General features: G+C 35.5%; 1 protein-coding gene across 1 annotated transcript; it reads left to right on the top strand.

The window, feature by feature from the left end:
* Window positions 1-5,925: 5,925 nt before the first annotated feature.
* Window positions 5,926-7,227, top strand: LOC100854535 (probable carboxylesterase 120). Its single transcript, XM_059733831.1, has one exon. It carries the CDS (start codon window positions 6,455-6,457, stop codon window positions 7,106-7,108), a length of 654 nt encoding a protein of 217 aa, XP_059589814.1. The 5' UTR covers window positions 5,926-6,454; the 3' UTR covers window positions 7,109-7,227.
* Window positions 7,228-14,064: the final 6,837 nt, after the last annotated feature.

The raw sequence follows: 14,064 nt of genomic DNA, 5'->3' as shown, positions 1-14,064 counted from the left end.
TTTGGATGATTCCTCCACCCCGGATTATAAGTGTTTGAAAATGGAGAACTGTTGGAGTGTTTAACAAATCCAACAACATTAGCTTGCTCCATAAACATTTCTCTAACAGCTGGTATGGTGGGGCATTCGCTCACTAGATGTTCACCTGATTGACATATGGAGCATTGAGCAATTTGCATTGGAACATCATTAACCACTTTGATTTCATTAGCTCCTCTTGCTTCAAGTTCTTCTAATCTCCTTGATAGGGTTGCCATTTTCACTTGCACATCTACATCCTCATTCAAAGTGTACATTCCTCCTTTAGCATTGTTTTGGGGCTTGACTTTGCTGGAGTCTTTTCCATGAGGTTCATCCCATGATCTAGATATTTCAGCCACATAGTTTAGAAAATCCAAAGCTTCATCAGGACTTTTGCTCATAAAGTCTCCTCCACACATGGTTTCTAGCAATTGTTTCATAGCCGATGACATACCTTCATAAAAATAGCTTACCAACATCCAAGTGTCAAAACCATGATGAGGACAAGCATTGACAGCCTCCATATATCTCTCCCAACAAGCATAAAATTTTTCATTCTCCATGGCCACAAAATTGGAAATTTGTCTCTTCAGTCCACTGGTACGATGAGCTGGAAAAAATTTCTTCAAAAATTCAGCTTGTAGTTCAGGCCATGAGCGGATACTTCGTGGTCTCAAAGAATTCAACCACACTTTTGCCTTGTCCTTGAGAGTGAAAGGAAACAATTTAAGCCTCATAAGATCAATTGATGCAGCCCCTTCTTGAAAAGTATGACATACTTCTTCAAAATCCTTTATGTGAGTGTAAGGATTCTCATTCTCCATTCCATGGAATTGAGGAAGAAGTGGCACCAAGTAAGGACGGATGATCATTTGCTCACTAGGAGGAACAATGCATGATGGTGCACTCATTCTTGGTGGATGCATATGGTCCCTCATAGATCGATACAAATGGAAATTTTCTTCATTTGGACCATGTTGACTTAGTTGATCTTCACCTTGAGGTTCCATTGTATTTGTAGCAGTTCCAATATTCAGCACTTGAGCAGATGAATTAGTTCTTTCCAACCTTCCCTTAGAATTTCGTTCCCAATGGAGCATACAAGGGTTCACCTACACAGCAAACAGAGGAAAACCAAAACACAACAAAAAAAAAAACAAAAGAGAAAAAGAAGAAGAAAAATGAAATCTGGAAGAAAAATAAGATGAAAGTGGAGAATTGGTAAAGAGAACTTCACCAATCTTGTGATGTGGATCACAAGGGCTAATCCTCACCAAAGAAAATGCCTCAATCACCTTGGCACCATCCCCGGCAACGGCGCCATTTTTGATCGCTCAGATTTTGTCGTTTGTTGGATCAAAACAAAATTTATAACCTAATTCACTCTTCTATAGCAATTTGTACCCGATCAAAAATTGGCTTTAGTACAAACTACTGTAGCATAGTGGTTTTTAGGTATCGTCCACAAGGATGGATTATTCTTGGTGATTAAGGCTTGAATGAGATGATAAGAAATGATTGTGAAAAAGTGAAATCAACTTGAAATTGCATGATAAACTTCCAAATTAACAATGTATTCAAATTGAATTGAAAATGAAGTTTAAAAGAGAAGAAAATTTATAAGAGGTGAGATTCTCGGAGTTAGGATTTTCTAGAGAGCAATTTCCATGGTGAATGGGTGTTAAGATCTAATTTTCATCAAGTTAGATTGAAAACCTAAATTTTCATCTAAACCGATTTTTGATTTAGCTTTAGATCTAGATCTAATTTCTCTTCAAATTAGGTAATCTAATCTAAGAGATCAATTTGAATCATATATTCAATTCATCTTAAATTATCTTCCAATGATTCACACAATGCAACTATTCAATCTCATCAAATCTAGCATTAAGAATTTGATGAATCTACCTAGTTTGCATTGTAGTAATCATCCAAGACAATTTGAAGAGAAAAATCCCCAAATTTCAATTAATCAATCAATTGGATCAAATTACCTTAGCAATTCAAGCTCAATTCTCTAATTCACCATAGATCTTGCCTCTAGATCCTCCCTCCTCCAAGAAAAACGAGATTTAGCCACTCATGCTTGGAGATTTGATCTCACAAGACATGTTTGGCTACCGAGAAAATAAAAGAAACTGAAAGAAAGTGGAGAATTGTATATAGAGAGAAGAAGTATGAAAAGTTATTACAATTAGAAAATGAATCAAAAGTCCTTAAATGAGAAAATCCCGTTTCTATTTATAGGCCAAGGTAAAAAGGACACTTGGCAACATTTTAGAGGTCTTCCGGACGCTTCTTCATCAAGGAATCTGGAGAGAATGCACTTTCGCACGAGCCCCTAGTGATCTCGCATGATGGTGCGAAATGAAGAATCAATCAGCTGGAATTTCGTTCTTCTGGAGCGTTTCGCATGACTGTGCGAAAATTTCGCATGGTCATGCGAAATCACTTCTTCACAATTTCCTCATATGCTGCAGCCATACTCTCTCTGTTTCATTTCGCATGACTGTGCGAAAATTTCGCATGGTCATGCGAAATCGAAAATCATGCTATTCCGGTTCCTTTTTGCAAATTCTCTCATTTGTTCATGTTTAATCCATCTCCACCACCTTCAATTAAGCTCCAAAGCTTGGTCCAAGTGCATTTCCTCTTCCTCTTCATCCACATTATGTATCCTCTTCCATTCCATTTTCCATTTGTCACTCCATGCTTCAAAAATCACCTTAAAATATCTCCAAAACTCAACAAAGAACCATTAGAATCTCTTGCAAGGGTAGTAATGTATTACTTGGGCATATTAGGCATAATTACTACTCAAAAGGTGTGAAACTCATGAAAGTTAGTATCTAAAATATGTGGTTTTTGAGTAGTAATCAATACACCACCCAATAATAATAAATATGAGAAAACACAAATGTCAAAACATTGAAGTATTAGAAAATTTAAACAAGTAAACATGTCACTAACTTCTAATAAAAGTTGTTTCAATTCATCCATCTTCAAGTTGAGTCCTTCAATTTCTTTCTTTAGATGATTGAAATTTAACTCTGAGCTTTGTCTGAATTTCACAAACTCCATCCATAATTTCTGCACATATTGCACATAAATGAAATAAAAATTTAACACTTACAATATTTATATATATATATATATATATATATATATATATATATATATATATATATATATATTATGACAAGTTTGTTCACTTTGAAATAACACACTTGTTAAATTTAGGTTTTTTCATGATCCCTACAAACTTAACTTCCTATAAGTTTATTTATAGTTAAGGTCAGGTTCCACATGTTAATTATGGAATGAACATCTTATATTAAATAAAGTACCAAAAAAAAAAAAAACATGCATGCATGCATTATTTATGATGGCTAAGTTTAGGTTAAGTTACCTCTATTGATGGGGTGACTGCATCATTTGTTGTTTCTTCTGCCATTGCAGCAGTAGCAGCAGCAACATATGCAACAGTGTCAGATGAGCTTTTTTCATGCCTTAAGTCATCCTTCTTGGCATCTTGTGAGGCATTTGATTGGTGCAACATTTCTGCTGAAGTTCCTTGTTTATCTACATGCTTGTAATAGTCTTGTTGTTGCTCCTCTAAAGTGGGTGTTAGAAGCGAATGAAAAGTTAACTACAAAGTCCAAATCAAATAGAATTATTAATAAACAACAATACAATAATATTTATAATTGCATTCTTAAAATTTAAAGGTAAAGAATTACTTACATGAGCCTCTAGAAATACATTTTCAACCTCAGTAGCCCTTGGAGCACTTGTTGCACTCCAATTTAATATTCGAGGATAGCTCTCAGATACACGAGTGGCATATTTCAATCCAATAAGTGGAATAGCCTCGTATGCCCAAACCTGGAATGCATATGGAAATCCAACAAGACTATATGCTTCAACTGCAGCTTCTCCCTTTGTTTTTTTTTTTATCTTGGTATTTGGATACCCGGTTCTCCAAAGCTCTTTGCAAACCAAATAGTGTCCTCTCATAACAAATCCCCCCCCATGGATATTTGTTAAAAGCCTCCAAATTATCAACCAAAGCAACCCATTCCATATCTATCAAATTTTTTCCTTCTTTCCCAAATAAAACATGCTCTAAAAAATACAAAAGTGCCAACTTTATCACCTCTTCATCTTCAAATTCTTTTTTTTTTATTTTTCTTTTTCTTTTTCTTTTTCTTTTCTTCTCCTAAAGAAAGAAAAACTTTCTCCAACTCATCATTACGCACCTTGTTTTCTCCTTTAAGTATGTGTCCCTTATTCGTAATGATTTTTTATCATATTTTGTAATAGGACCAAAACTCAAGCCCGTAATCAATGCAAACTCTTCTTTACTAAATCTTAAGCCCTTTGACTTTAATAAAATCCATATTTCATTGTCTTTTTTGGTTTCACATTGACGTAACAACAATTGATGAACAATTTGGGCTGAAAATCTAAGTTCGGGAAGGAGTAAAAAATGACCAAAACATGATTTTCTAAACATCTCCAATTGTGGTTCAGTCAATTTCTTCTTAATATTTTCAATAGCTACCAAGTGAGACAAACATGCAATTTTTCCAGGAAAGTACTCCTCTTTAGATATTTTAGATATAAAAGATAGGAGAGGAGGAGGAATGTCAATCTGCAAAATAATAACAAATTGTAAAAATATCAATATAAATTGAGCAAAATTATATTACCAAACTTATCCAACTATGTTAAATCCATCATTTTGTATTACTTCTTAACATAGACTTTATTTTCCTATTATTTAAGGATGTCATGTCAAATGCTAATATTCTAAAGATATTATTTTACTAATGCAATTGAAGCTATTATATTTTATTGAAATTTGAAACAAAACAAAACCATTTTGAAATTGCAACCTGTTGACAATGAACTTGATAGCAGTTAAGTTCAGTTTTTTCTTAACATATATATTTAAATCAAAATTCTAAATATTTGGATAAAATAATTTCACAAAAATTATATTCAAATACGTTATAAATTCATAACAAATAACTTCATTACACAAAATTTCAAAACCTTTTGATGGTAAACTTGATAGTAGTTAAGTTTAGTTTTTTCTAATCATTCAAATATTGCTTTAAACCTTGGACTATAACCTCACTGAGAAAATTTCCAACAATTAGATTATCAATTCATGAAAAATAAATTCACAAAAAAAAAAAAAAAAAAAAAAAAATCTATTAAAAATGATAAAATTAAAAATCAAAATTTCAAGTAGAAAATTAATGCTTACTGAATCAGTTGATTTCTTCTCATTTTTTGATGACGATGACGAGGTTTCAAAACCTGGCTTTCTTTCACTTCTCTTTTTTCCCAAAATTTTATACCTTTTTTGTTTCGTATTTTTCATCACCGAATTTTTTTCTTCCTCCATTTTCATGAACTGAATCAACACACAATATTAGAAAGATGAAAAATCGGGTTTGATTAAAAAAAAAAAAAAAGAACCAAAATAAGACACTTAGGGTTTCTTCTCATTTCATGGATAAAGATTCATATATATAGTTCGAAAAACTAAAATCAAAGAATGAAACAGTGAAACTTACTTTCTGTTTTTTCTTTGTATTGTGTTGCCTTTTTGTTCTCTTGCAATAAACGGAAAAATCCTTCGTGATTTCTTTCTCGCAGGTTAACAGATGGAACAAATGGGTTTGCAGGGTAAGGAAGAGACACAACACAAGAGAAAATTGGAGTTGGAGGGAAAAAAGGCTGAAAAGATAACTGAGGGGGTGAAGGGGTATTTTTGTCCAAATTGGGTCATTTTTGAGACCTAAATAAGTAAAGGGTTAGTTTTGCAATATTGAGGGATTTTTGTCCCTTTTAATCGGTTATCCCAAAAATTTAAAATGTCATTAATCCTAATTAAAATTTTATAGATAATTAATTATAATTTATTTTTATTAAATATACTAATCATAATTAACATCGAAATGTCATAATTTTTATTAAATATTTCTCTGCTATTTTAATGTGAATACTAATAGAGTGATAATCCAAAGAGTCTATACTTTCGCTCATTACCAGACTACCCACAAATATTACAACGATCAGCATGTCAGATTATCCTGCAATACCTAAACCCACCGTCAACTTCAATGACTATCTCAAGATGATCAACAACCCCGACGGCTCCATCAACAGGCTCATCACCTTACCCACCACCGCTGCATCACCTGATCACACCACCCACTGCCCAGTGCGCTCCAAAGATGTCACCATCAACCCAGATAAGAACATTTAGGTCAGGATTTTCCTGCCCCGGGAAGCACGGGATACTTCCCCTGGTGCCGCTGGAGCTGCAAGAAAGCTGCCCCTCATCGTTTACTTCCACGGCAGCGGTTTCGTGATCTGCAGCGCCGCTGACACCGTTTTTCATGATCACTGCGCTCATATGGCGGCGGAGATCGGTGCGGTCGTCGTCTCCGTGGAGTACAGGCTGGCGCCTGAGCACCGGCTTCCGGCAGCCTACGAGGACGGAGTGGAGGCGCTGCACTGGATCAAGAGAGGCAGAGAGGCTTGGGTGTCGGAGCATGCTGAAGTGTCACGGTGTTTTCTCATGGGTAGCAGTGCGGGAGCAAACCTAGTGTACTTCGCGGGTATACGTGTGGCGGATTCAGTTGCAGATCTTGAGCCGTTGAAGATCAGAGGGTTGATCTTGCACCATCCATTTTTTGGTGGGATCCAGAGAACTGGGTTAGAGTTGAGGTTGGAAAATGACGGTGTACTGTCTCTGTGTGCTACTGATCTGCTGTGGCAATTAGCACTGCCCGAGGGTGTTGACCGTGATCACGAGTATAGCAATCCGATGGCGAAGAAAGCCTCAGAACACTGTTCAAAGATCGGACGGGTGGGGTGGAAGTTGTTGGTGACGGGCTGTGAGGGAGATTTGTTGCATGACCGCCAGGTGGAGTTCGTCGATATGTTAAAGGCAAATGGGGTAGAGGTGGAAGCAGAGTTCGTGAGGGGAGATTACCATGTGATAGAGCTCTTTGATTCCTCCAGAGCTAAGGCCTTGTTTGGCGTTGTCAAAAATTTCATGGCTTAGAAATAGTTTATGGCCTTGTCAACTTCTCTGCTGATTTTACCTTTTGGATTGAATGTAAGTATGTAACACGCTTATCCAATAAAATAAATAAAATTTAACTGCTTTTAAAGTGCGTTTAATACTAATTTTAGAAAACGGTTTTTAACTTTTCTATAAAATAATCCAATTCTAATTATCATCAAATTATCACTAATTAAATTTAGTAAAAATATCTAAAATATCCTTAATTCTAATGAAAATTTTATCCATAATTTATTTTATAATTTATTTTTATTAAATATATTAATCATAATTAACATCAAAATATCATTAATTAGAATAGTTAAATATTTTTAAATCAAACCTTAAATGAAAATAAAAAATATGAATCTAAAATTCTAATTTTTTTTAAATCTTTTTGTGCTTCCTAAAATTTATTTTTAAATTTTTGTGCACTTTCTAAAATACCTTTATAATTATATCTTACCTTATTTTATCATATCATCTTACTAATAATACTAAAATTTCTTCTCATTTTTATATACTTTCACCTAATTAATATTAATTAAATATAATTGTAATTCATATTTTGTATTAAATGTGTAATTTTAATTAATCTTATATTATAAATAATTAAAATTACTAAATAATATTAAATGATAATTTTTTTTACAACCAATGTTAATTAATATCTTTTTTAAATCTATTAATAATATTCCCAAAACATTAATTAAAATACTAACAAATCAAACCTTAAATTTCCAAATCAAACCCTATACCTTGCAATTCACATATCAAAAGGGGAGGGAAAAAAAATCCAAAGCCTTAAATCTAAAATGCCGAATTTAAATTTCATGCACTTTCCAAATCAAAACGAAAAAATCTAAAGCCCCAAATGTGATTCCATTTTCATTACACTAATTGATCAAAATTGCCCTCAACCTGACATGCTAAATTTAAATCTCATGTACTTCCCAAATCAAACCTTAAATAGAGAAAAAAAAAAATCAAAAGCCCTAAATATGATTCCATTTTCATTACACTAATCAATCTAAATCATCCCTACCCCTCTTTGCCGCACCAAACACGAACTGATCCACCATTTTATCCCTAGACTTCACTTGGTCTATGGAGTCCAACTCTGATGATACCAAACATGTATCCAACAAGAGACTTGAACCAAAAGTGAGAGATGCCCTAATCATGACTATCTCATTGTCGATAAAAGAAGAATTGACGATTGCAATTAACTAACAAGGGTTTGTCTTACTTGGTTTTATTAACAAAGGTCTTAATGAGACAATTCTAATAGACTAAAGTAGCTTAAAGAATTATAATAATAGTTTTTTTTTTTTTTTTGTTAGGTTTTTTCCATAAGGTTTTAAGAAGACGTTAATATAGTAATTGTCCGCTTGCGGATGAGGTGGTGAATGACCACCATTAAATTTCACTTATGAACTTCCATTTACTCAGCTTAAATATGAGTAATGGAAGTCATTTATGTGAAGTCTATAAAAGGCTCTTCATACTTTGTACAAATGATATCTACATGTTAGTTCTTGTTCAATATTAACCCTCAAGGAAGCTACCCCAATGCCTCCTACTTCTTATTATCTTGCAAAAAAGATATGTCCAAATGTGCTCTGAGCAGACCTTTCTGATGGCTAAGTTAGCTTACAGGATTTGGTGGACTAAATTTTGAGGGACTAGTTGTTCATACCTTCAATTCTTGTCATTTTGCTATTATATAGATTGAATTTTGTAACATTTTTTTAGTCATTATGACCCTTCTTTGTATTCGCATTTAAACTTGTAACGCCAACCCACTAATGGCGTGTAATGGTCAACTAGCGCATAACAATCATCTATTTATAACGGCTTACTACTCGAGTAGGCTTTGGTTAAATGGGATCATTCAAGTGATGGGATAAACGCAAACAATACACAACCAGATTTTATCCCCTCTTGTGAGAACCTAATAGGAATCAATTTAATAGAGTAACAACAATTCACTCAATGCAACAAGAATATGAACACCAACAATTTTTAGCGTGGAAAACCTTCCCAAATGTGAGAAGTAAAAACCACGGGACCCTTAGGTCACTTAAACCCTCCACTAATATAATCAATGGGTTACACAATTCTTTCTAGATGAAACTAGAGGTTTACATCAGTCATATCTCAAGACAATTAGTCTTGGCAAATACGAAACAACTTGCATAAAACAATGGAGAGATCTCACCAAAACAAAGTCACTGTTCCCAAACACAAATCACCACTGTTCCAAACACCAAATCCAATCTCCACTATCAAAATGAAGATCAATGAGTTAAGAACGTGCTAACCAAAAATCATCTTGATCAGACCACGGATTAATCTCGATCAAAGCTGAAGATCAGAATTGCCCGGGTGAGAAGAAATTCAACAACAAAGACGCATTGTTCACGGACTGAAACAACAACCTTCCGGAACTCCAAATTCGATATCCACTATTTAGATTAGAGATCAATGAGTTGAAAATCTCTCCTTCAAATTCCAGGTCGATCGGACCACACACGAAGCGGGATCGGTCGTTTGATGAAATCTGGATAGTAAAGAGAAGAAAAGAAATCAGCGTTTTTCTTCTCTCTAACTTCAAAAATTCAGTGGCTCTTTTTCTTTTTGCTCTCTAACTTTCTCTTCCTTTTTCTTCTTACTCTCCTCCTAAGGCTGGAAAGATGAAGAAGAGAAAGAGAAAACGGTTTCTTCTTCCCTTTTATACATTAAGGCCTAAGAAGCCTTAAATGTTTGGGCTTTAGGCTTTCCTCCACAAGAAGGAAATAACCCAACCCAATAAATCTCCCATTTTCCGACTATGTGGAGGGACTCACCATCCCAGCGATGGAACAACAAACTCCAAGCTTTTCCCTTGGTAGTGTCTTTGTCAACATATCCGTGCCATTGTTATCTGTATGTATCTTCTCAATTTCAAACAAGTTGTCATTGAGAGCATCTCTCATCCAATGATACCTCACATCAATGTGTTTTGATCTTGCATGATAGGTAGAATTCTTACTGAGGTGAATAGCACTTTGGTTATCACAGTATACCACATAGCGCTGTTGTTTAAACCCGAGCTCTTGCATGAAACACTTCATCCACAACAACTCATTACATGCTTCTGCTGCTGCAATGTACTCTGCCTCTGTTGTAGAAAGTGCAACACATTTCTGTTGTCTCGATTGCCAAGACACAGTACCTCCTGAGAATGTCATCAAATAGCCTAAAGTAGACCTTCTATTATCCACATCCCCTGCCATGTCTGAATCAGTGTATCCAACAAGTATTGGTTTCCCACCTCCAAAAGTGAGTTTCAACTTAGAAGTGCCTCGTAAATATCTCATAATCCACTTGACTGCTTCCCAATGATGTCTTCCTGGATTCGATAAAAAACGGATGACAACACCAATTGCATAAGCTATGTCTGGTCTAGTACATACCATGACATACATCAAACTTCCTACTGCTGAGGCATACGAAACTCTTCTCATGTCTTCCTTCTCCTTATCTATAGAAGGGTTATGTCTGCTGCTTAGCTTAAAGTGACTAGCTAGGGGAGAACTAACCACTTTGGCTTTGCTCATGTTAAGCCTTGCAAGCATCTTTTCAATATATTGCTCTTGTAACATACATAGCTTCTTAAATGCTCTATCCCGCTCAATTCTGATGCCAAGAATTCTCTTTACTGGCCCTAAATCCTTCATGGCAAAGGATTTGCTTAACTGCTTCTTCAAGTTATCAATTCTTGAAACATTCCTGCCAACAATCAAGATATCATCAACATAGAGCAACAATATAACAAAATCATCATCAGAGAATTTCTGCACAAATACACAATGGTCAGAAGTAGTTTTTCGGTAGCCTTGCTCTCCCATAACTGACTCAAACTTCTTATACCACTACCTCGGTGCTTGCTTCAAGCCATAAAGACATTTCTTCAGCTTACACACATAATCCTATTTCCCTTTTAGTACGAAACCCTCTGGTTGTTCCATATAAATTTCTTTGTCTAAATTACCATGGAGAAATGCAGTCTTAACATCCATCTGCTGAATCTCCAAATCAAGACTAGCTGCCAAGCCCAAAACCACACGAATAGATGACATCTTAACAACAGGAGAAAAAATCTCATCAAAATCAATACCTTTCTTTTGATTGAACCCTTTGACGATCAATCTAGCTTTGTAACGAGGTTGTGAAGTGTGTTCTTCTTGCTTCACTCTGTAAACCCACCTGTTCTTCAAAGCTCTTTTTCCCTTTGGCAACTTGACAAGCTCAAAATAATGGTTCTCATGCAATGATTCCATCTCATCTTGCATAGCATCAACCCACTTCATCTTATTTTCATCTTCCATGGCTTCCACATAACTTTCAAGTTCTCCCCCGTCAGTTAGTAATACATAGTCATCAACAGAATATCGTGTGGAAGGATGTCGGTCTCTGGTAGACCTTCTAAGTGGAATATCTGATGGAGTCTCTACTTCTGGTGACTACTCATGAACATCATCATCCACCTCAACTTGTGTGGGTGTTTCAACATCACCCATGTCATGTTGGTCATCATGTGCTTCATCTTCAACCTGTGTAGGAAGATTTTTCAGAGGGGCTGGATCTAAATCAATCAAATCACCACTATGCTGAGACTCCATTGGATTAGTCTTCTCAATATCCTGTATAGTATGGTCTTCCATAAACACAACATCTCGGCTTCTTACAAGTTTTTTCTGCACCGGATCATAAAACCTGTAACCAAGCTCATCCTGATCATAGCCAATAAATACACAAGGTCTTGTCTTAGCATCAAGCTTAGATCTCTCATATTTGGGAATATGCACAAAATCCTTGCATCCAAAAACACGCAAGTGATCATAAGAGATTTCATTATTTGACCAAATTCTATCCGGAACATCAAATTCTAAAGGAACACATGGTGTAAGATTGAGAACATGTACAACAATATTCAAAGCCTCACCCCAAAAAGATCTTGGCAACTGTGACTGCGAAAGTAAGCATCTTACTCTTTCAACCAGTGTCTTATTCATTCTCTCAGCCAACCCATTCAACTAAGGAGTCTTAGGAGGTGTCTTTTGATGTCGAATACCATGTTGTCTACAATACTCATCAAAAGGACCAGAATACTCACCCCCATTATCAATCCGGATACATTTCAACTTTTCACCAGATTGTCTTTCAACAAGCGCATGAAACTGCTTAAACACGTCTAACACTTGGTCTTTTGTTTTCAAGGTATAAACTCAAATCTTTCTTGAATGATCATCTATAAAAGTCACAAAATATAGAGATTCACCAAGTGTTTTTGTTTTCATAGGGCCACACACATCAGAATACACTAAATCAAGCATATCTGGCTTCCTTGTATGGTGAAGTGTTTTGAATGCAACTCTGGTCCGCTTTCCTGCTAAGCAATGAGCACACCTCTTCAAAGATCCCTTCTTCATACCAGAAAGAAGATTCTTCTTAGCCAAAATCATCAAGCCCTTCTCACTCATGTGACCAAGTCTGTTGTGCCAAAGCTCAAATGTACTATCATCATCCACTGCATTGATATTGGAATCAATTACCCTTGCCTGCATCAAATACAATGAGGAACTCTTATTTCCTTTTGCTATCACCATAGAACCTCTAGTGAGATTCCACTGACTATCACGGAAGGTGTTGCAGAACCCTTCATCATCAAGCTTTCCTGTGGAGATTAAATTCATGCGAATATCCGGAATGTGTTTAACATTCTTCAAAGTCAACATAGTACCATTACTAGTCTCCAAACGTACATCTCCCATACCAATGGCTTTAGCTGAGCCATCATTACCCATCCTAACACTTCCAAAATCACCGGATGTGTAGGATGTAAAGAAATCCTTCCGAAGTGTAGCATGGATGGAGGCACCACTGTCAATCACCCAACTGGTTTCCTGGCAAGCAAAATTAACAACATCACTATCATAAACAATAAGGAAATCTAAAGTGGTAGTGGCAACTTGATCATCTTCACCACCATTGTCATTCTTCTTTTCCTTCACTTTCCCTTGTTTCATATCTCTCTTCAATTGGTGACAATATTTTTTTATATGCCCTTTCAAATGGCAGTAGTGACACTCAACATTGGCAAACTTGTTAGTCTTGCTTTTGCTTCTATCTCTATTTTTCGGACCTTTACTCTTACTCTTCCCCCTTTTCTCAGTAACTAGGACATTTGACTGTGAAGAAGAGCCCTGTGACTTTCTTCTCATTTCTTCATTTAGAACACAACTCTTAACTAAGTCCATATTCATAATACCATCTGGGGCTGAGTTAGACAAAGAAGTTCTAAACGTCTCCCACGAGTCCGGCAATGTACCAAGAAGTCACAACCCTTACACCTCTTCCTCAAACTTGATATTCATTCTAGCCAACTGATTAATAATACCTTGGAATGTATTCAAATGATCTGTCATAGGAGTTCCATCTTGATACTTCAAACTCATCATCTTCTTGATTAGAAACAATTTATTATTACCAGTCTTTCGAGCATATAACTATTCGAGCTTATTCCATAGACTCCTTGCATGTTTCTCTTTACTAACATGATTGAGAACATTATCATCTACCCACTGTTTGATATAACCGCAAACCTGTCGATGAAGTAAATTCCATTCTGCATCAGTTTTATTTTCTGGCCTTTTAGAAGCAAACACAGGCAAATAATAATCCTTCATATACAATAAGTCTTCCATTTTTCCTTTCCAAACATGATAATTGGAACCATTCAAAGTGATCATTCTACTTGTATTGCTTTCCATTGTTCTACACAAGACACAAATTATCTTGAACCAATGCTCTAATACCACTTTGATGGGATAAATGCAAACAATGCACAACCAGATTTTATCCCCTCTTGTGAGAACCTAATAGGAATCAATTTAATAGAGTAACAACAA

The sequence above is a fragment of the Vitis vinifera genome, chromosome 16 (assembly GCF_030704535.1).
Source record: "Vitis vinifera cultivar Pinot Noir 40024 chromosome 16, ASM3070453v1".
In the NCBI taxonomy this organism is placed as follows: Eukaryota; Viridiplantae; Streptophyta; class Magnoliopsida; order Vitales; family Vitaceae; genus Vitis; species Vitis vinifera.
Note: the sequence above shows the minus strand (reverse complement) of the source record. Positions and strands in the feature narration are given on the sequence as shown.

Excerpts from the sequence above, each read along its gene's own strand:
- LOC100854535 (XM_059733831.1), top strand. The coding sequence starts at position 6,455 with ATGGCGGCGGAGATCGGTGCGGTCGTCGTCTCCGTGGAGTACAGGCTG.